Genomic DNA, 22,209 nt, shown 5'->3' on the forward strand with positions numbered 1-22,209 from the left:
TGATGCCCCCAAGTCATTACTATCTTGTAACCACATCTTTATACAACAGGAGGCACATCAGGAACTAGTTTAGTAATTAACTAACCAACTAATTCAACATAGAATCATCACTATTTGTTCATAGTCCACTATTCATGGAATAGACGGTGCTTGGCCATTGTTTAACCAACTTAGATAACAAAAGAATAGGGGAGGAGAAAAAGGACACTACAATGCCCCAATGATTAAAGCTACCAAATTTTCAAATCTGTAATCAGTAAGACTTATCATAAAACTTTAGAAGTATTATTTAAAAGGTAAATATACATGCAATAACAATTAGTGGGAAAAAAGAGGCCATGAATAGGAAGGAGAGGAAGTGGGGCATATGAGATGGTTTGGAGGGAGAACAGGGAAGAGAGAAATATTATAATTAAAATATAACCTCAAAAAGAAAAACGTAAAAGTTTACATAAAACAATAATAAACAAGGAAGGTCTTTTTTACAGTGAACTGAGACCATTACAGAAAGTCACAACTAGTTGTAAAGATGAATGGAACATGGGAGCCCAGCCCCAAAAGATACATCAGAAGCACAGTGCCTGCACCCCAGGCTCAGGGGACACCATGGAAGAGGGGATAGGAAGACTGTAAGAGCCAGAGCACCAGGGAGTCTGCTGTAAGAATGTATCTCCTAGAAACGTCAGGGAGGCTACATCCATGATACCTCAACAATATGGCTGCCTAAACAAGACCTGAACAATGACAATATCAATGGCCGTGCTAACACAGAAGGGGGAAATCTCATTAGATCCCATCCCTAGACAAAGGACTAAAGGCCAGGCCACTAGTGACTGCTGAGAGAAGGAGAATTAGCCTCTCCCAGGGATGAGCCCCCAAGACCATACAAAGTAGTCAGCCCTGAAACCATATACACAAACCAAAGCCACAATAAACCGACTCAGAAGTTGGATCTATATACCTATTCATCTCTGTATGTAATAATAATAATCAAAGAAAAAGAGGCTGTCTATTTGAGAAAAAGTGAGGGTGAACATGAGGGAGGGGTTGGAGGGAATAACAGGAAGGGAGCAGTGACTTATTTACATATTTAAAAATTTTAATAAATACATATATATATATATATATATATATATTACACCAGAATAAAAATAAAAGTAAAAAAACACCAAGTTATCTGCATGTAATGCTCATCAATCTGTTGACAGAGTAGTAACATGAAGATATTAATTTTTAGTTTATAGTCCATTTTTTACTTGTGGCATAGTCCCCTTAAGTTATCAACATTCCATTGTCTCACCTGGGACAATGCTGGAAAACGAAACACTCGACACTCTCTGGAAGAGATAGTCATCTTTGTCATAGCCTGTCACTTTGAGAAAGAAAGCTTCATCTGGTGGAACAAAGTCAGAAATATTCCAGATGCCGTAAGGTTTTCGATCTGGGTAGTGTTTAACAGGAATCGTCTTAAGAGACCCCCCTGAGATACTCAGAAGTTCGAGGCGATCGACTCTAGCTGGACTGGAGATTCCAGAAGTGTTCAGTAGCACATAGGTAGGTATCCCTGGAAGAAAGAGGCATTGTCATTTACAAGCAGCACACGATTGGGAGTCATCTGTGAAATGAGCACCAGCACCATAGCAGCATATACGCACTGTCGGGATGAATACTATCCACTGCCCTGAAACTGGTGGTCTACATAAAGATAGACACTTGGGACATTCTATGTGATTATCTCACAGTATCTTAGCTGTTCTTAGACAGAGAAAATTAGAATTATGACTATTATGTGATAGTTGATTATGTGACTACTTTTAAAGATTCACTTTTTTATCCTTACTTAAAACTGCCACAATAAAGATAAGTTAGCAACCATCAGAAAAGGATTCAACCATCAGAAAAGCACGGTATGGCTGAGCTTTGCCTTTAGCTGTAAGACAATAAACCTTAGTGGGTGAATAAAATAGGTACAAGAACAAGGTTTAAAAACCACTAATGATTTCATCTTTGAACATAAAGTAATACACGATATCTTTAATTTTCAGCAATATATATGCACTTCATCTTGACCAAGCAGTTTATAAATTATTAATATTAAAAATTCACAAAGAACTTTTCTTAATGAGGTTATTGTCAAAGAGTCAGCTGGGCCGCTCACCTAAAACTCATGTTCCTAGGCCCCAGCTTCTGCAGTTCTGAGTCAGAAGATTGAAGCAGGGCCTGGGAGTCTTAATTTTTAAAAAGCCCTTTGAGATTCAGTTGTCCTTAGCCATTCACTGGTCTTGGATTGCACTTTGCAAAACACGAAGTGGGCCAAAGAAATAATCACGGTCATGTTAAAGAAAGACGATATCCTAGTAAATTGCAACTGATTGCTATGGACTTACACAGTCACACCTCAGGTGAGGCACAGGTTTCACTAACACCAACTTAAGAGCTATGTGCACACTAACCTTGCACGGGTCTGCTGAGTGTTTTTTTGAAGTCCAGCGTGGGCTTTCGGGAAAAGCCAGCTCGGAAATCAATAGTGCTGAGACCAGTGATACGAACAGAATGTCTTCCACTGCTGGAGGTCTAAAACACATAACGACAAGCCTAGTCAGCAGCTGGTAACAGCGAACGCCATTGGTGTGTCAAACCACAGAGTGTTTACAACTGATGTGCCGGAGTCACGGCTCTGACGGAGGCATTCCAGCTGAACGTAGTTGTGATTCTCCATTCTAAAATGCAGATTTTGCAGTGCATGTCTCATGTAGCCTTCTCTAAAGTATAATTCAGGAAGTACGGCATACCCAGCAGTCAAAGGTAAAAAATATTCAGTTGCTGATAAGTGAAATTTAAAGAAAATCTAAAAGCTCCATGAATTTCTGAATTTTTCCTCTGTTTTCTGCTGTCAAATGGTAGATGTTCAACAGACATTGATGAAATAAGAAACTAAAATTCCCCCCAACAAAATACACTCAAGTTCAATTCTGGAAAATGTTTCCTTGTTCTTTTTTATTAATTTTAAATTAAAATATAATTACATAATCTTCCCCTGTCCTTCCCTCTCTCCAGTCTCTCCCATCTACCCTCCCCCCTGCTCTCTATCAAAGTTGTGGCCTCTGTCCTCTTTTTCCTAATCATATACATACAAGTAACATTATAGAACTGAGCAGATTGTATTTATATATTTAAGAATATATGTACTGTCTCATTTTCTCTGCCTCTGTGACATCACTGTCAGAGTAAGCACGAGAGCTGACAATTACCCAGATTTTAACCATCTAGCATCCTCAGCCCAGCAGCATTCTAGCAAAGGTGCCTAGTGCTGAAATACAAATATGAGAAAAGCATGGCACTCACACATTGACTACTTGGAGGGGGGGATGGAGATGTGGGAATGCTCAATATAACACAACAAACACAGTGATAGAAAGATACAAAAGAAAGATGAGTTAGCTTGGTCAACTAAAGGGATGATGCTGGACTAAATATTGAATAAAAGTAAGCATTAAAGTGATGAGCATGTGCATAAATAATAAATGATTTGGATTTAGTTCCCAGTACCGATTTAGTGGATCTTTCCTGTGGACTCGGAGTATTTAAACTCAGTGGTTTACTCAGTTTTATTGTGATCTTCTCAAAGAAACATAATCATCCTCGGTAGAAAGATGGCAACTTTGTGGCACTAAGTTGGTAAACAGTTTGCCCAAACACATAAGGTTTGCTAACTATGGAGACAGAACTGTGATTCAATGGCCAAGTGCGAGCATCTCACCACAGCATGACATTGTCCACTACGAATCAGCATTTGCTTCCTGCTCAGTTTCTCTTAAAGGAGACTCTGAGGATCTCTTACATCAGCACCTACACCTATACCAGACCATTTGGGCTGGAGCTCAGGACAGGTGAGGCAAGGTCAGCATTTGGTAAAGATGACGATTTGATATTAAAACCACACCAGTATCCTGTAATTGTGATTACACAGCCTTTCCTTGAAAAGAAAATATGGCAAAGTGAAGGAGCAGGGTGGATCAGACTCTAGATTTCTGAATTCAAGTGAGATTGCCAGGAATGATGGGAGAGCCCGAAGGGCACTAGAGCAAGTACCATGGAGAGTTCCAAAGGTGGCGGGGAGTTCCAGGCATGGGGGGGGGGGGTGTCCTCCTAGGACTTACACTAGCTAAGTTCTTCCTAGCCACCTAGCGCACAGCAGATGGATCTAACTAATTAAGGGTGATGGTTTGCTAAATCCCTGTGTAGCATGAATTGTTAGTACCACCATATCTCTGCCTACATTTAAAGCCCCTTCAGGGTACTAATAATGCTATTCAATAGACACAAATGGTATTTATTCCAAGTTCAGTGCTCCTTCCAAAGTACCAAAGACCACAGATAGGAGTTTAGTGTAACAATTTCTAGGTAGCCTTGAACTCTAAGGCGTAGAAGATGATATTATTCTCGAAGTTTGCTGTAGCTGTTGTAGAGTTCCAATGATTCTTTCTGTTAAACGAGTCAGGGAGTGCTGATAAACATTTCTGTGAAAGAAAGATGCTCTATATTTTTGGACTTAAAAAAATAGGTTAATACATCAAACATGCTAATTTATAGGTCCCAGCTCGATGTCACTTAAAATAATGAGCAAGGTAAGTGTATGCCTGATTTTCCATGAATCACCAAGAGCCAGCTGCAGTCTGCTATAAGGCCATAGGGCCAGTTCTGGTCCACGGATTATAAATAGAGTGTGTCATTTCTGAGTTGAAACAGATCCCTTCCTTTTACTCATTCAGTACACGTTCTGCTGTCTTTTCTTCTGCCAAAGTGAATAAAAATTTTACAGGTAAAAATTCAAGTGGAGCACCCATCAGCCAGAGTTTCTAAGTGACTGTCTAAAATAGGGCAGTCTGTCAAACTGCATGAATATTAATGAGAACAGAACTGCCTTATATGAAGCCAGTGAGAATTCCTAGTAAAACCAATTGGATTAAAATTTAATTGATAGAGCTGGATTTCATTTCCTGCTCTTAAAGAGTTGTAATGTTTCATAAGACAACAAATTTACTCAAAGCTAAAGTCAAAACAAAACCTACAAAATAATTATATATATATATGTATATATATGTATGTATGTATATATATATGAATTCAAATGAAGATACAATATATGGCATATATATTCAAGAGATGGTTATTTAACTAATTAATCTACCCATGTGGCAACAACCCTTTAAACACTGTTTTCCAATTTCTCATTCGGTCATGAGACTATTAAATAACTATCATGTTCTTCAGACTTTACAAAGTTAAGGAATACTCTGAGATCACACAGATAATGAATGATTGACCTTGAACTAACATAGATATCCACCTCTTTTCAAATATTTGCTCTTAAAGGAGACCCCATTCCTTCCAAATTAAAGAAGATGATTATGTTCACCAATTTTTCATTGAGCACTGCTGTGATACAGGCATTGTGTCAGCCATAAACACACAGCAGCAATACCAGCTCACTCTACATGCCACTCTACTGGGCATTGCCTCGTTGGATGAATATGCCAGAAAGGAAAGAAATGGAGTCTAAAGAAGAAAGTCAGTTTAAACACACACACACACACACACACACACACACACGCACGCACGCACGCACGCACGCACGCATGCACGCACGCACGCACTTGTATACACACAAGTTAGTCTCTGCTCAAGTGAACAGATCTCTTTTTAAATAAAAATATTCCATGTAGATAACATTTTGATATTGGAAGGCCAAAATAACTGGATAGTTTTCTAGGAAAGGGCTATGATAGAGTGTTCCATTGCCCAAACACTAAATTAATGCTGCAGACAATTGTCTACAGACATTCATAGGCCGCCAGGTGACGATAATTGGAGGACTCTCTTGGGTGGTTCTTTGCAGACTTAAGAGTGCTTTACTAATGACTCTTAACCACACTTATGCCAGTTGACTATACTGTGATTTACAAAACATACTATTTTTCATTAAAAAAATTCAAAATTTAATAAATTAATGACAATACTTTTTATTTGGATACACTAATACTTCCTTGTTTGTAAATTTTATGCAGTTATGCAGATAAACACATAGAAATCATTTACAAATTTTGCATAGTGGCTTCAAAAATTTGATGTCAGCAAAATTTAGGTACAAGTATTTGATTGATGATGAAATCCTAAGTAGTTAAGACACACGGATATTGAACTTCAGTACAATTTCCAAATATCACAATGCTATGGAACAAAGTACTTTTTACATTTTGAAAAATGTTTTAGATAATTCCATGCATGGGTATCTTCTCGACTCCTCCCTTCCCCCTCCAACTCCTCCAATGCCCCCCTACGTCTCAAATTCATGACGTCTTCTTTAATTATTAGTGGCGTGTGAGTCTGTGCGTGTGTGTGTGTGTGTGTGTGTGTGTGTGTGTGTGTGTGTGTGTGTGTGTTTAGGTATCAATACAACCTGCTGAGTTCATCTCTAAATGTGTTTTTACATTTTAGGGAACTGGTCCCTGGAGAAGACTGAGTCCTTCTCTCTTAGCAGCCATTAGTTGCCTATAGCTCTTCATCAAGGGGTAGGGCCTTGTGAACTGGTGTTGTCATTGTGCATGTATTATTTAGGCAACCATATTACCCCATAGAAAATGCATTAGTATGTACTGAAAATTAATATATCTAAACCAAAATATTTCTTCCAGTCCTAGAAGCTCAATATAGTCACGTGATATGGAATATTCTCTTCTGTACTTAGGGGATTATCTAGGGACAGTTTATCCAAATTTACTTATGGAAACATACCCCAGGGGATGTGTTAAATTACAAATGATTACACTGATAATCCTAGGCTAATAGAAACATTTGTATTATCTACATCTATTATTTAATATCGTCATAGGGAGTTTCCCTGAAGTAGAAGGAGACAAAACTTGGCCCAGGGAGTTTCAGTGGTAATAGACTTATATTCTATGTAGCTATATATTAGCTACAGCTGTCTGAATGGAAAATTCATATTGCTTCTCAGAAATAAGATCCAGGATTTGTAGTTTCCATATAAATGGAAACTTGAGGGCATAAAACAGCTTTCTCTGCTGTTTTTAATAAAATTTTGTGTTCTTTTCAGTTACTTCTGTTCAGTATGTTATACCTACATCAGAGGCAGGTTAAAACATTTGCATCAGTCATATGATTAGAAAAAGGAGTTGACTCATTGTGTAAAAAAGTGCCCCATATCAGGTTGGTTGAGTTAGGGGCAGGAGAGAGGGGGAGAGTAATAAAAGGGACATTTTGATAGAGGGGGCCATTTTGGGGTAAGAAACTTGGTGCCAGGGAAACTCCCAGGAATCCACAAGGATGACCCCAGCTAAGACTCCTAGCAATAGTGGAGAGGGTGCCTGAACTGGCCTTCTCCTGTAATCAGATTGATGACTACCCTAATTGCCACCAGAAACCTTCATCTAGTAACTGATAGAAGCAGATGCAGAGATCCACAGCCAAGCACTGGACCAAGCTCCAGGAGTCCAGTTGAAGAGATGGAGGAGGGATTGTATGAGCAAGGGGGGGGTCAAGATCTCGAGGGGGGAACCCACAGAGACAACTGACCCAAGCTCATGGGAGCTCATGGACTCTAAACCAACAAGCTAGGGAGCCTGCATGGGACCTACCTAGGCCCTCTGCAAGTGGACGACAGTCGTGTAGCTTGGTCTGTTTGTGGGGCCCCTAGCAATGGGATCAGGACCTGTCCCTGACACCTGAACTGGCTTTTGGAACCTATTCCCCATGATGAGATGCCTCACCAAGCCTTGATGCAGGGGAGAGGCTTGGTCCTGCCTCTACTTAATATGCCATATTTTGTTGATGCCCATGGGAGGTCTGCCCTTTTCTGTATGGAGAAGGAGTGGATGGGATGGGAGGGTAGATGGAAGGTGGGGGGAGGGAACAGCAAGAGAGGAGGGAGGAGAAACTGTGGTTGGTATGTAAAAAAAAGAAAAAATTAATTAAAAAAATAGGTACCCCAAAACATCACAGTAAACTGTTTGCATGATAAAACAGAAAAGAAATGGAAGGGCCCCTCCAGTAGATCTAAAGAATGGATAGATTAAAGTCTCCCAACACAATTCATGAGCTGTAGGCTAACTAAATCTGCCACTTTCTTAGATACCACTAGAGTAAACATCAATTTTTATTCATAAATAGTTATATAGCTTTTGTGTAGACACTGTGGCTACTCTAGTAATAAAACTCTAATTACAATAACTAGAGAGAGAGAAAAATCTCTACAGAAATAATTATGATATAGGAGAAAAATTAATCTAAGAGAGGTATAGACAGCCAGGAGGACAAGATGGTATTTTAGGCCACATTTGACAAGACTTGATGAAACTGTTGGCATTTGAGTTGAATCTTGGAGGATAGTTGTAGATCAGAGTGAAAGGAAAGACATTCTAGGAAGGAGGAACTCCTAGAAGGAAAAAAAAAAGAAAAAGAAAAAAAGCAGGGTGTAGTAGTGGTACAGGATCAAAGAATCCTAATAGTCAGATCTCCATGAGTTCAAGGTCAGCCCAGTCTACATAGTGAGTTCCAGGATAGCCAGCCCTACATAGTAAGACTCTGTTTTGAAAAACAAAACAAAAAGCATGAAGCAAAGGTGGGAATAACAGGAGCAGCTTAAAATTCAACAACTCAGTTGGACTAGAGTGTAAATGTAAGTGATACAGGATAGCCAGAAGAGTGGTTGAGGCCAATTCACATGGCCTTCCAGCATCTTCTGGTCATAAAACAGACTGTTTTTCATACTTGGGATAAAGTGCTATTCGAAACATTTAGAAGTCATTATTAATTTGTCTGATAGAGCCGACATCTTCCAGATAGCATAGGGCAAAGGAGATAGCATGCAGGATACACTATCTAATCTCACTTCTCTCCTTGAGAAAGCACACATGGAGAACGTTTGTCATTCACCAGCTGTCCAAAAGGGAGACCCAGTGTCAGCAGAAATATTTATGTCGGTAGATGTAGCTCTATTTACTTTGTATCATGCTGATACATTCTTCTGGCATTTCAGCTAGCAGAAAAATAATTTTATTATCTGTAAGTTGCACTCCAATGCTTATGTTTTGTTTAATTGTTGCTACCATTAGCTGTAAACCAGGAATGGTGTTGAGCAGAAGAGGGGGTTCTTTGGTGAGAACTAGAATGGATTTCAGGCAATGTGATAATAGATACCGTGCCTTTTTAGCATTCTCTTAATTATAGGAGACTGAGTGTAGACACTTGTCTAAACAGAGATTTTACTGCCTCATCATCTTTTTCTTACTCTCTTTGCTTACACGCTAACCCTTAGAACTCCTCTGTTTTAATTGTCAATTAAACGCGCTTAGTGCACACTAAGCAGATCATATGAAACTCGGCCAAAAGCAAACACTGCAAGTTGATGACTGAATAAATAGACATGCCAAGCACAAGACTAACTGCAGTTATGTTGGATCACTCCTCTGGGCGAGAGTTTTACTAGAGGAAAAACCATTGGTGGCAATCCAAATCACCTGGAAACGGGTTCAAATGCCCCAGAATGAACTACTAAGAAAATGGTACCACTTGCATGTCTCCCAGCCAACAATGGATACCTTATTGTTACGATTCAGAAAGCAAAAACAGAATACTTGACTGCCAACTTAGGGCACTGCTGGCTTAGGTCATGCTTAAATGAAATCATTTGAGGGATAAAGAGACGAAACTCACACAGTTCTTCCTACTATGGGGGGGGGGAAGCAGACTCAGCAAGAGTCACATTTTTGGGCACATTGATCAAAATAACATTAACATCAATTTTAGCCATGTTTATTCAAAATATCATAGTAAAAAACACTTCATTGCTGTCATCAAGGCATGCAATATATACGGCACACCTATGTGTAAGGAACTGAGTTAATAAAACAGGTGTGACCATTTATGATCTGTTCATTGAGAAATTGCCAGATTGTATTTACATTGCCCTTGATCTCACTCAAGATCATCTACTCCCCAAATCTATTCTACCCTTTATAGTATCCCTGCAGATTATAGAGCTCTGTGAATAAAGAATGTTCTGGCACTTAAAGGGAGTTATGGTGCAAACTGTAATTTCTTAAAATGAGAAAAATTAATTTACATATTCTTTGAAAAATCAAAAATCTGCCTGGCATGGAAAATCTTCCTCGAATTCCTGTGGTGCGCCACCCCCACATGCATGATCGTTCACAGCACCCCTGTAATTTGAATGGTGGTCCCATGAAGACCATTTTATTACTTAGGGAAGTTGAGGTGATGAAAGAGAGGAACACTGTTGCAGGTATCCTCACAAGGATTCTGGAGCAAGGGCTTTCTTGCTAGCTGGCTGCTCAGGGTGTTTCTGGGAAGAGGGAAAAGGATGCAGGAAAGCACACCATCAGTGAGGCACACTCTGTTAAGCCTGCTCCTATGGGAGCATTTGGGGTGAGTTTATGCCTTAATGGTCTGAAAGCTGCTTCTGAAGTGTTAACACCTCAGCAGAACAACCTTTTCCTGTTCTCAGGGAAACCCTCTCATACATAAAAACACAGACACCTGAGCTGGAGGAAGGCCAGAACATAATGAAAAGGCTGAGAAACACTGGCAATCACTCAGATTGCCCACCACAGCCAGTTACACACATAATCCACAACAAAATCACATCTCTGATTTACAGTATCCTGCATTTTGACTGTATGTTACGTTCTTGCCTCCATATTGACTATACGACCCTTCAGATAATTCAAGAAAACAAATGCTTTTTTTAATTAAAGAAAATAATGACAGAGCTTTATAAGAGAAACTGCACTATTTCTTATATATGAGCCTTCTTTCATTTCAGCCCAACCCTGAGGTGTAAAGAACTACCACCTTCACATGACAGAGGAGGACAGCAAGGGATATCAAAGTTCTGCTCCCAAGCAGTCCAGCCTGCAAGTTTTGTTCAATCCCAGGTAGTTCCAACCAGAGCCCACAGACCTAACTATTGTTCTCCACTGGCTCCATATCTGCTGATTTTGGAAGCAAGGAGTGGATGGTACCATCTGTCCACAGATTTGATGATAGGAAAACTGCCCAAGAATTTTAAAACTTATTCCAGAACATCATTGATGCTCATGGTCATCAAAACAACACTACCTAGCTCATGAGCAAGCTCGAGACCTCCCACACATGTGCTTTCATTAAATGTGCTCCTCGTGATTGCAAGAATATATAAATAAGCTATTTTATATACTTTATAAAGCATGCCAACTTAAAAATAAAATAACAAACAGACTGTGAAATAACAGTACCTTCACTGTCCACATTCCAGCTTCTGGCTCCTTGACATTCACCACTTTGGCAGAGTTATGGATATTTAACAGCTCATTCAAGCCAAATCCCTTTTTTATCAGCTTCCCTGAAAGACAAAACAAAGGTAGAAAGCACAATTTTTCTCCCAGTTAAAGAGATCAGCCAATTTAACATAAACAAGTCTCAGAATATGATCAGATTTCAAATAACAAAGAGATTTTTTTTCCACTAAGTATGTATATATATTATTTAACAGATATTTGTGTCCATAGCTCAAAATATTGTTTTATTTGTACCTAAAATATACGTAATTGTAGGCTTCTAGACACCGCAACTGAAGTAACAGATCCTCATCATCAGTTATGTGTTTGATAGTAAAATGAGAATAACAACTGAAAAAACCATCATGTTATCTCTAAAGCTAGCCTAGAGAACAATTGCCATGTTATGAAGACTTTACATGCAGTCAGTCACTAGAGACAGGTAGATTGCATAGGGGCAGAACTCAAACCAGAATACAGGTCTTTCTGGAGATCAGTGCAGATGCTACTAATGTAAGCATCCTGAGCAAGTCTCTGCATGAAGAGCAAGACCTTAACCAGTTTTCCATTAGGTGCAGGAGAAGGCTGTCTCTCAAAGGAGAGCTAAAGAACAGCATTGTAACAAAACACAGGGGACCATCTCCTATCTGCCTGAAATTTACTTCCAATAACTATTAATTGGGATCTAAGGAGAAAAAGATATAAAATGTAACTGAGCCCTAGTTTTTCACGTCTGGCTTCCCCATGGCCAATTTACTCAGGTATGTGTTTTAAACAGTCGAAAGACTGACCATCATTGTGAGCCCAGAGGATCTTTAAAGCAGTTGGAACACCATGCAATGAGCATAGCTTCTCGGGGTAGCCTGGGAGTTGTCACAGTGGGTGGAATGCGGCTGCAGCAGACAAACGCACAGCCGAGACCAGCTCTTGAAAAGGGGGTTTCACCTCTTTGTAAATTCCAGTGTTTTGCTAGTGTGGATGAGGAACTCTGAGCAATATTTCATACGCTTACAGGAATCATTTCACACTCTTAAAAGAATTATTTGCTTCAATGATGCGAATAAAAAATATAGTTAACCACTTCCCCTTTGTAAATATTCACAAGCAGAGAAAAGGTACCAGGCAGATACCAGAACCACAGTAGAACTAGAACTGTTTCCTGAGAACCACTTAATACAAAAGGGAGGAAAAGCGAGGTTCCTTTATTTTCAGATTTGCTTTTTAGTGTGAGTCTCATCGTTTTCAGCCAGCAGTAGAATTAGGAAAATCTTGTCATAAAATACAAGTGAGAGAAAAGTAAGTTAATACATTTATTCACCTACTAAGAATATACTTTCTTTTGGCAGTACTGGGAATTAAGGTGAGACCCTTATATATATTAGACAAGTGCTCTATCACTAAAATTTAATCACACTAAATTTTATTTATCTATTTGTGCCTGTTTGTGTGTGTGTGTGTGTGTGTGTGTGTGTGTGTGATGTATGTGTGGGAGGTGTGTATGTGTGCGTGTGAGATATATGTGTGTGTGATATGTATGTGGTGTTTTGTGTGTGTGTGTGTGTGTGTGTGAGAGAGAGAGAGATGTATGTGTGAGGGGTGTGTGTGTGTGTGATGTATGTGTATGATGTGTGTATATGAAATGTATATGTGAGGGGTGTGTGTATGTGCGATATATGTGTGTGGCGTGTGTGTGTGTGTGTGTGTGTGTGTGTGGTGAATGTATATATGAGTATGAGTGTGATGTATTTGTATGTATGTGTGATGTATGTGCGTATGTGGGTGTATGTGGTGTATGTATGAGAGAGCTGTATATGTGTGTGTGTGGTATGTATGTGTGTGGTGAATGTATATTGTGACTGATGTATTTGTATGTGTGTGTGATGTGTGTGTGTATGTGGTGTGTGTGTGTGTGTGTGGTGAATGTATATATGAGTATGAGTGTGATGTATTTGTATGTATGTGTGATGTATGTGCGTATGTGGGTGTATGTGGTGTATGTATGAGAGAGATGTATATGTGTGTGTGTGGTATGTATGTGTGTGGTGAATTTATATTGTGACTGATGTATTTGTATGTGTGTGTGATGTATGTGTGTATGTGGTGTGTGTGTGTGTGTGTGTGTGTGTGTGTGTGTGTGTGTATGACGTATGTGCACTTGTCTACATGTGAACAGAGGCACATAAGTGGAGTTCAGTGGCCACTTCAGGTTTCAGCTCCGGTCTTTCATCTTGATATTTTGGTGCAGAGTCTCTCATGTTATTAACACTGCTGCTCATGGCCAGTCTCCACGGCTTTCTGAATTCTCCCCTCTGCCTCCCATTAACTAATTAATAAGTTAATAAACTAACTAATAAGTTAATAACGTTCTTTCAAACACCTTCTACAGTCACTTTTGAATGCTTTGAACTTATTTATAAAGACAGAATTGATTGACAAAGTGTGCAAACAGTAACTGTGCCTGTTCTTCGCATTTAATAATCAGTGTTTGATTCATCTTACCAAAAGGATTGCGAATTTCAATCGCGGGAGAAGGGCCACTCAGGGACACAGTAACTTCTTTGAGGCTGGGATCAAATGGAATTTTCCAAGTATTTACAGCCTGATGCAAGTGATCGGTGGATAAGAGGTGAACCTTGGAGGCCTGAACTGCTTCTTCCACCCACTTCAGCACCTGTAAGAGGGAAAGAAAGGTTTGCAGGTTACCCCACTTCCGGCTCAGGACCAGGTTCAGTGAAGCGCTGAGTGGGAGGCACCTCCTGCGCATGTGCGAGGCTTAGCTCAAAGCTCATCCTGAAGGGCACATCTTCCTCTCTGCCTGTGTGTGTTGTCATCTCAAAATAAAACGCTAGTTTAACCTGCGTTCTAATTCCAAGTTTTCCATCTTGGATTAGTATTAACAATTAAACTTCCGGGTTAAACCCCATGAGGAAAAACCCACAGGGGAGGTCCAACTAATCTTCTATATGTGAAGGTAATCTGCTTTTAAAAAGGGATCTGTTCAGGATTTTGTTCATTCTAGGCACAATTTTAAAACCATATCACTTTAGCAGACTGTCAAGTGGAATTTGGGTAGGTTTAATATTGTAAATAATATGAAAGTAGTCTCAGCATGCTGTACTATTCTACTTTTGTAAAAAGAGTTGCAGTGTCAACAATATAGTCCTTTCTTATGATAAAATGAATAAATACCCTAGATAATGGGGAAGGCAACCAATAAATTTAAAAAGAACAGAAAAATATTTCAGCTTCAAATCAATTCAAGGAGTGCATAGAAAAGTAGTCCTTGTTACAGGAATACATTACAAAATTTAATTCTAAAATGGTGTGAACATGGCAAACATCAACTTCACATAATTTTTACAACAAACACAATCTCCCATTAGACACATGGTGCGTGTTTAGCTGAGTACCAATTCACCAATCTTAATTCAATCAACTCTCAGTCATGACCACGTTTGTCTATGTCACATCAGTGTCTGACTTACCCCTTGAGATCTTAGACCTCCTTGCAGTTAGGCACCGGACCCTAAACAGAACTGACTCCTAAGCAAAGTTAAAGTGTTCAGAAACATTTCTTAAATTTCAATGTAAGCAGTCATAAGCTAAGTAATCAGGCAACAATACTGAACACTTTTTATTTACAATTAAAACATTCTTTTCATTTTCCTTACTGTTTTTCCCCCTAAAGAGCATGAAAAAAAAGGGAAGACATATTAGTACAATTAGCAATGTGAGACGGTTATGTTCATTCTAAAAATAAATGTGTGTTGTCTAAGGTTCTCTCCCAGGTACTTTGTATTGGTGGAAATACTTTTATTCAGTATTTAGTAATAGCTCTTCTCTGTACTAGCATTTGCTGAATTTTTTGATTTTATTATATATCATTTACTTTTCACACATACACCTGCCACTGTTCCAGATTTAAAAATCACACATATTTCTGTGTGTATCTAAAACCAGATGGTGTGTGATACAAACATTAAAGGTGACCTGTGTATTAATGGTAAAGAGATTGGTTATTATAATGATAAAATTTATGTATTTTGTTTGTTGAGATAATGTCTCAGATATCCCAGCTGGCATTGAACTCACTATAGAATTAAGACTTGCTATAAATTCTGATCATTCTGCTTCCACTTGCAAAATGATAGGATTATAGACATAAAAACCACCACCACTGCCAGCTTGATATTCTTCTTAAATAAGAGGATGCAGGAGGAAACAAGGTACGCTTGCTGAAATATGGGAGCACCATCACACTACCCCCACATAGCTGACACTAAAATACTAGTTTGTACTTCCCCAGATAAATATTCTTTTCTTCCTCTGATAAGGTTTCAATAAAAATGTCACAGGCAAATAAAACAATCTGTGAAAGACAAGTGGTTTCGATAAATAAAGAAAAAGGCAAATTCATACTAGGTAGCAGGGAGGGTATGAAGAAATGTACAAAAAGACTACAGATAGGCTAGAAACAGGAATGACTCCATCTCAGGAAGTGTTCAAATACATGACAAGCTGAAGAATTCAAGGCAGCACACACCAGAGACACTGCATATCCTTGTTTATTGCAGTACTGCTCACTGTAGCACAGATGAATGGAAAAAGAAAATGCAGCATGCATACCCAATGAAATTTTATTCACGAGGGAAAGCAACTAAAATTGTGCCATTTTCAAGAAAATGGATGGAACTGGAAGATCATTGCGTAAAGCATAAATCAGCCAAACTCAAAGCAAATATCACACGCTTCCATATGTGCTAGCTATAACACACACACACACACACACACACACACACACACACACACACACACACCATGAAAATGGACTATGCAGGTGATGAAGGGGTCTGAAGATGGAAATGAGAATAAAGGATAATGAAGGAAGGAAAGACAAATATTGCTTGTTTTTCTCATATGTAGATTTTAGATTTAAATACACACACATTCATGCATGCATGACACAAAAGTAGAAAGAAGCCTATAGGGACACAGAAAGGGACCGATAGGAGAGGAAATGGGAGAAAAAGGAAGACACTGAGGGGGAAAATGTTAACAAAGTAAACTCACATGTGTGTGTGTATATATATATATATATATATATATATATATATATACCACTGAAACTGTTCATTTGTACACTTAACGAAAACGTAAAAGAACTGGGAGAGATGTTCCTATTACCCATCTGTCTTGTGGCAGTATGGGTGGGGGAGAGCTCCCCCACACCCTCACCCACCTATCAATGCCTGTGGCAGGTAGGAAAGCTGGCCCTGTGGTCAGAAGAGTGGGAGAGCCGTCCCTGACCCTCATCAGGTGCAACATTTGGGAGGGCAGGCCCTGCACATCACCAGAGTGGCACAATAGAGTCAACCCCATTAGCACAGGTGTGGAAGAGCCAGCCCCCAAATTGTGAGCGTTTGAGAGCAGTCCCAGTTTCTCATCTGTCTTATGGTGGCATGGGTAGGGGTGAGATGCCCTCCCCTGACCCATTAACCCCTGGGGCAGGTGGGAGAGTTGGCCCTGTGGTCATGAGAGTGGGAGAGCTGTCCCTGACCCCCATCAGCTATAATACTCAGGAGAGCAGGCCCTGCACCTTGCCAGGGCAGCACAAGAGAGCCAACACTGTTAGCACAGGTGTTCAAGAGCCAGCCCCAAAATTGTGACCATGGGAGAGCTCTCCCCATTTCCTATCTGGTGGACCAACCCTACAGCTGCTCAGGCCCAGACCCAGGGTGATGACTTGGCCTGCCCCAACATCCACCCCATCTATGATCTGCTGGAACATGGGAAGGGACCTGAACCACAGACCCAAAACTGCATGATCTCCACAACACAGGGCGGCAGCGGGATGTCCAGGAAGAGTCCTGGTGGGGACCCAGCATGGGACATATGATGGAGACCAGGGGCCTTATATCAGAGCAATGACTCTTTGCAATGAACACCTGCAAGTAGAGACATTTGGAGAAAGAGGTATATGGAGTGACTTGTTGGGTCTCACTGTAGCTTCCATGATGAGATTTTTTTTTTATTTTTTTCCTATTTTTACCTTTTTATTTTCTTCGTTTTTTATCTTGAATTTTGTATTGTTGAGGGGGGGAGCGTATAGTGGTGGAGGGCAGATATGAAGGGATGGAAAATGAATGGGATCAAGATACATGATGTGAAAGATACGTAGAATAAATAAATAAAAAGGATGGACAAAAAACGTAAAAGAACAGTGACGTTGGAAGCATCCCATAAATATGTGTTCATAAGTTGAGACGAGGCCTTTGGATTTCTTCACAAAGCTCCTCTTGAAAATTACTAACATACTTAAAGTAGGAGAGTGAAAGTAGCATATTTCAAAGAAAACTTTGTCATGTCATAAATGAATTCAAAAGAACATGTGTTCCATAAATCAAATACTGTATTTCCTCCAAGTTTAACCTCATAAAGCACCTGTATTTTCCATATGAAATTACAAATACACCAACACAACTTTGCGAAGAAGCAGACGCTATGACCTGGAGAGTTTTTAGTAATCCTTCCTGATTGAAGATGAAAGAATGACTGGTTCAGCTCATCACATCTCCCCACATGACAACAGACACCAGGCCGATTGTAACTAAGATTGGACATCTCTAGAACATATGAGGTAACAATCAGTGTTGACATTTTTATGAAAAGGGCTGTAAAGATTTGCTTTGCTCCAGAAAAAAACAAAGGACTGATTTATTGTCTGGGAAAGCAATCAATAAATTTAAGAAATAATAAAAATCTATCCACAGTCTGACAAGGGAAAAAGATGGAAAGAAATTGGGCAAACCAAAAGAACATCTATTCTACAGGAAAGACCAGCATGGTTATAACTAGTTCACAACTAAAAAGTGGGAAAGGCTTAGGGATCAAGGACCACTGAAAGTCCATCACATCTGTCAAGGATGCAGGGAAAGGAAGGAATCCACATACAGTGCTGGAGAGACTGTCCTGACCATGGGACAGGCAGAACTGGAGAAAACTCCAGCTACACAGTGCAGCCTCTCTGGATATCAGCACAGGAATTCTTTTTTTTTTTTTTTTCAATCCTAAAATATAGAACCGCCATATAATCTAATGACCATATAACTCACTCTTAGGTATATTTCTGAAATAAATCTAAATAAGCATATCACAGGGATTCCTGGACATCCATGCTCATTGCAACACTGGTCACCATTAGCATGCTGTATAACAAGCCTATATACCAATCGGCAGATGAATAAAGACAACGTGGCACTTATGCACACTGGAATCTTCTTCAGCTGAAAAAAAAAAAGTGAAGTTATGACATTGATAGGGAAATGGATGGAACTTGAAATCATTATACTGAGTGAAATAAGATTCCTAAAGATAAATATTATACCTATTTCTCATAGATACTTAGTGAAAGACCCCAGCATACTTGCTTAGCCTAACGACATTTTGAGCAGGGCCTGAAAAGTACGGGGAAAGTTCAGTTAGAGGACATGGGCACAGGAACAAACAGGGTATCTACGGTCGGCCACCTGGCCCCAGAACAGGGTACTAAAGGTCAGAAAAACAACTTGTAACCAAGTCAGCAGGCGTGTCGAGCTCGGGGAAAAACCACGAACTGTCCTGAGTTTGAACCTGGCCTCATATGAATCGTCCAATCAGAACTCTGTAAACCATGCTTCTCGTGCTCCTGCTGCCTGACCCTATAAAAACCCTCCACTCCAGCCCATCGGGGCGCCAGTCTCTTGAGCCTCTTGAGGGACTGTGTTGCCCCGGGTACCCGTGTTCCCAAATAAAGCCTCTTGCTGTTTGCATCTGACTTGTGGTCTCGGTGTGATCTCTGGGCGAGGGTCTCTCCAGAGGGAAGACTACCTTCGGGGGTCTTTCACTTAGAATCTACATTTTAAAAGAAAAACGGTCTGCAAGACATGGAAGTAGAAAGAGGACTATTTGGGTGAGAGGGAGGACCTAATGGGGGGTGAAATGACAGACAAGTGTCATATATTTACTCTCATATGCAAAATCAGAGTTAAGGTGGATTCACATAAGACATTCTAGCAGAATCAGGACCACTGAGGAGGGGAGACCAGTGGGAGAGGAGTAGGAACAAGAGATGGTGTTGGGATGGTGAATATGAGACAGTGCCAGAAGAAGACCCTTTATTTTATACCCTAATTTCATGAAATATTTTTAAAGAAGTACAAAACAAAAAAAGAAATGTGCAGCATCTCAAATTAATAACGAAGTAACTCACTAAGAAGGAATATAAGTGAAATAATTTTTATGCATAGCCTGCAGTAAGTTAAGAGTTTATCTCCGTGTGCTTCCACAGATGTATCTATCCTTTGAATACAATGTAGTGAGATTATACATTACTGGAAACATATCCAAGTCCAAAGCGTTCTTAAGAAAATGACAGCCTTCCTTAAAGCAGATTCATTTTCCTAGAGAAAGTGTGTTCAGATGCTGTAGAACATAATCAGGTGTTAGATACATTCAATATCACTTCCAATTCATCAACAAAACATTTATGGGATTTTCACAAAGAGATTATCCTGTATCATAACAATACTTGTTGAGAAAGACATATTGCAGACTCTATCAGGAGCCTCAAATCACTCTGTTATCCATCCCAAAGAAAAATCTAATCGAGAACAGATGTAGCCCATTTTATGAGGAAATGCAGATACTATCAACATGTGAACAAAAATATATCAGTGTGAGCTACAGAATGCGTCCTGAAGTTTCTGGCTTCTCGGGTTGCCATATATAAGGGAGAGAACATCACTAATTGTCTGACTACGGGGAACATTATCATGAGATTGGGAATGATCTATTATAATGACAAAGATAAATAAAACTAGAATAAAGTGAGAGCCTTTGGATTGTGCATTGCTATCAACACTACGCTTTTTCAAGCCACTAGGGAACCACTGATAGCACTTTAAAGGTTTTAATGCGAAAAAAAAAATAGCTAAAAAGGTTTAGCTATTCCTAGCAATTTATATGTATAAAGGACCTTGGAGACGAACCAATGAATCCGGCTCCTTAATTTGATAGATGAGAAAAATCATATCTAAAGTGAGTTCGTATATTGTTTTCATCTGCCGGGACTCATTCTGGCTCAACAGCTACATTTTTCTTTAAACTCCTTGTGTTCATGAAGATACTCTTGCAGTTCAAGGATTTCACAGTCTATACGAAGATCGATACTCAGGCCTAAGTTCACACATTTATTTAATTCTGGAACAAGGCACTGTTGTTTGAAAGTGACCTGTGTTGCTATGTGTGATGAAATATAAAGTAGAAATGAAAGTGAATTTTTGAGCACATATTAATGAGCAGAACTTGAGTAGTTTTGTCTGGAACATGTTCTAGTTTGATACTGTGATAAAACATTGACAAGAGGCAACTTATTGGAGGAAAGGATTTATTAGGCTATACTAGGTCTCAGTCCACTGTGGAAATGAAGTCAGAATAGGAACTCAAATGCAGAAACCATGGAGGAATGCAGCTTTCTGGCCCGTTCAAATCAGTCTTGTGCTTAGCTTGCTTTCTTACCCAGCCCAGGACCACTTGCCTAGGGCTGGTGCTGCCCACAGTGAGCTGGACCCTCCTGCATCACTTAATAATCAACACAATCCCCAACAGACATGCTCACAGGCCAATCTGTTCTAGGCAATTCCTTGGAGACACTTTGTGGAATACCACTACTTAGCACCAGGTGTATCTTCAGTTCTTACTATATGCAGACGCCCCCCAGGAGCTTTACACTGTCATAAAAAGCCATGGACATAACTTCCATGCACAATTGTCTCTACTTTACAGATGAATAAGAGTAAGTTATTCATGCCTAAGCTCATAAGTCACACAATTAGCAACAAAGCAACACATGGCTTGTGGCCCCAGTGTTCTTGTCTTCCCTATTCTGTTTACAAACAGCAGTTCTCAAGAGTGAATCAGAGCTAGGCGCGGTGGCGCATGCCTTTAATGCCAGCACTCAGGAGGCAGAGCCAGGTGGATCTCTGTGAGTTTGAGGCCAGCCTGGTCTACAGAGTAAGATCCAGGAAAGGCACAAAGCTACACAAAAAAACTCTGTCTCAAAAAACCAAAAAGAGTGGATCAGGGAAGAAGAGGAGGAAGAACAAGAGGAAGAGGAGCCAGGTGGCGGTGGCACACACCTTTAATCCCAGCACTCTGGGAGCAAAACCAGGCAGATCTCTGTGAGTTCGAGACCAGCCTGGGCTACCAAGTGAGTTCCAGGAAAGGTGCAAAAGCTACACAGAGAAACCCTGTCTCGGGGGAGGGGGGGGAAGAGGAGGAGGAAAACAGCCAGTGAAACCCAAAATCAGTGCAAATGTTTTAAAACAAATGGCATGCAGAGTATAATGATTTAACTCCTGTATGTTTTGATCCCAGTTTAACAGCAAATAGGCAAGAATTGAACAATTTAAAAATATTAAAGCCTTTACATCAATACTGTGTTTAGTGTGAGGAAGACTTGCTACAGTCTAAGACTATGATTTTGTTGAAATTCTGCCCCACAGTGTTAGTGGGCTTCACTGGCCCACCTCTGACCTACCTCAGAGAGATATGCTCTTCTAGATGACCAGGAGATTCCTTTGGTCTGGGTTTAAGTTCACTATTGCTTTGTAGTATAACATGGAGCCCACAATCAGAATTTTCTTAGGAGTCACTAAGCAGCTAATGAAAATCCATGTGAAAACTCCATGTGTCAAGGAGGCAATCAGAAAGAGGGACCTGAAGTGCAGTTAGAGGGACTGAGATCAGATACTAAAATTTAAGACCATTATGTTCTGCTTACATTCCACTCTACTAGGAACTTAGAAAAAATAAG

The 22,209-nt window shown here is 39.8% G+C and overlaps 1 protein-coding gene across 2 annotated transcripts in view; it reads right to left on the reverse strand.

Moving 5' to 3' along the window:
- Positions 1-22,209, reverse strand: part of Hmcn1 (hemicentin 1) — a 440,991-nt gene that overhangs the window by 262,819 nt on the left and 155,963 nt on the right. For both annotated transcript variants that reach the window (XM_076547592.1, XM_076547591.1), the window contains exons 5-8: positions 13,857-14,028; positions 11,316-11,422; positions 2,454-2,574; positions 1,301-1,564 (exon numbers count right to left, since the gene is read on the reverse strand). In XM_076547592.1, the coding sequence (XP_076403707.1) occupies positions 1,301-1,564; positions 2,454-2,574; positions 11,316-11,422; positions 13,857-14,028 (664 nt within the window). The remainder of the gene's footprint in view (positions 1-1,300; positions 1,565-2,453; positions 2,575-11,315; positions 11,423-13,856; positions 14,029-22,209) is intronic.

This window comes from Peromyscus maniculatus, chromosome 11, assembly GCF_049852395.1.
Source record: "Peromyscus maniculatus bairdii isolate BWxNUB_F1_BW_parent chromosome 11, HU_Pman_BW_mat_3.1, whole genome shotgun sequence".
Taxonomy (NCBI): Eukaryota; Metazoa; Chordata; class Mammalia; order Rodentia; family Cricetidae; genus Peromyscus; species Peromyscus maniculatus.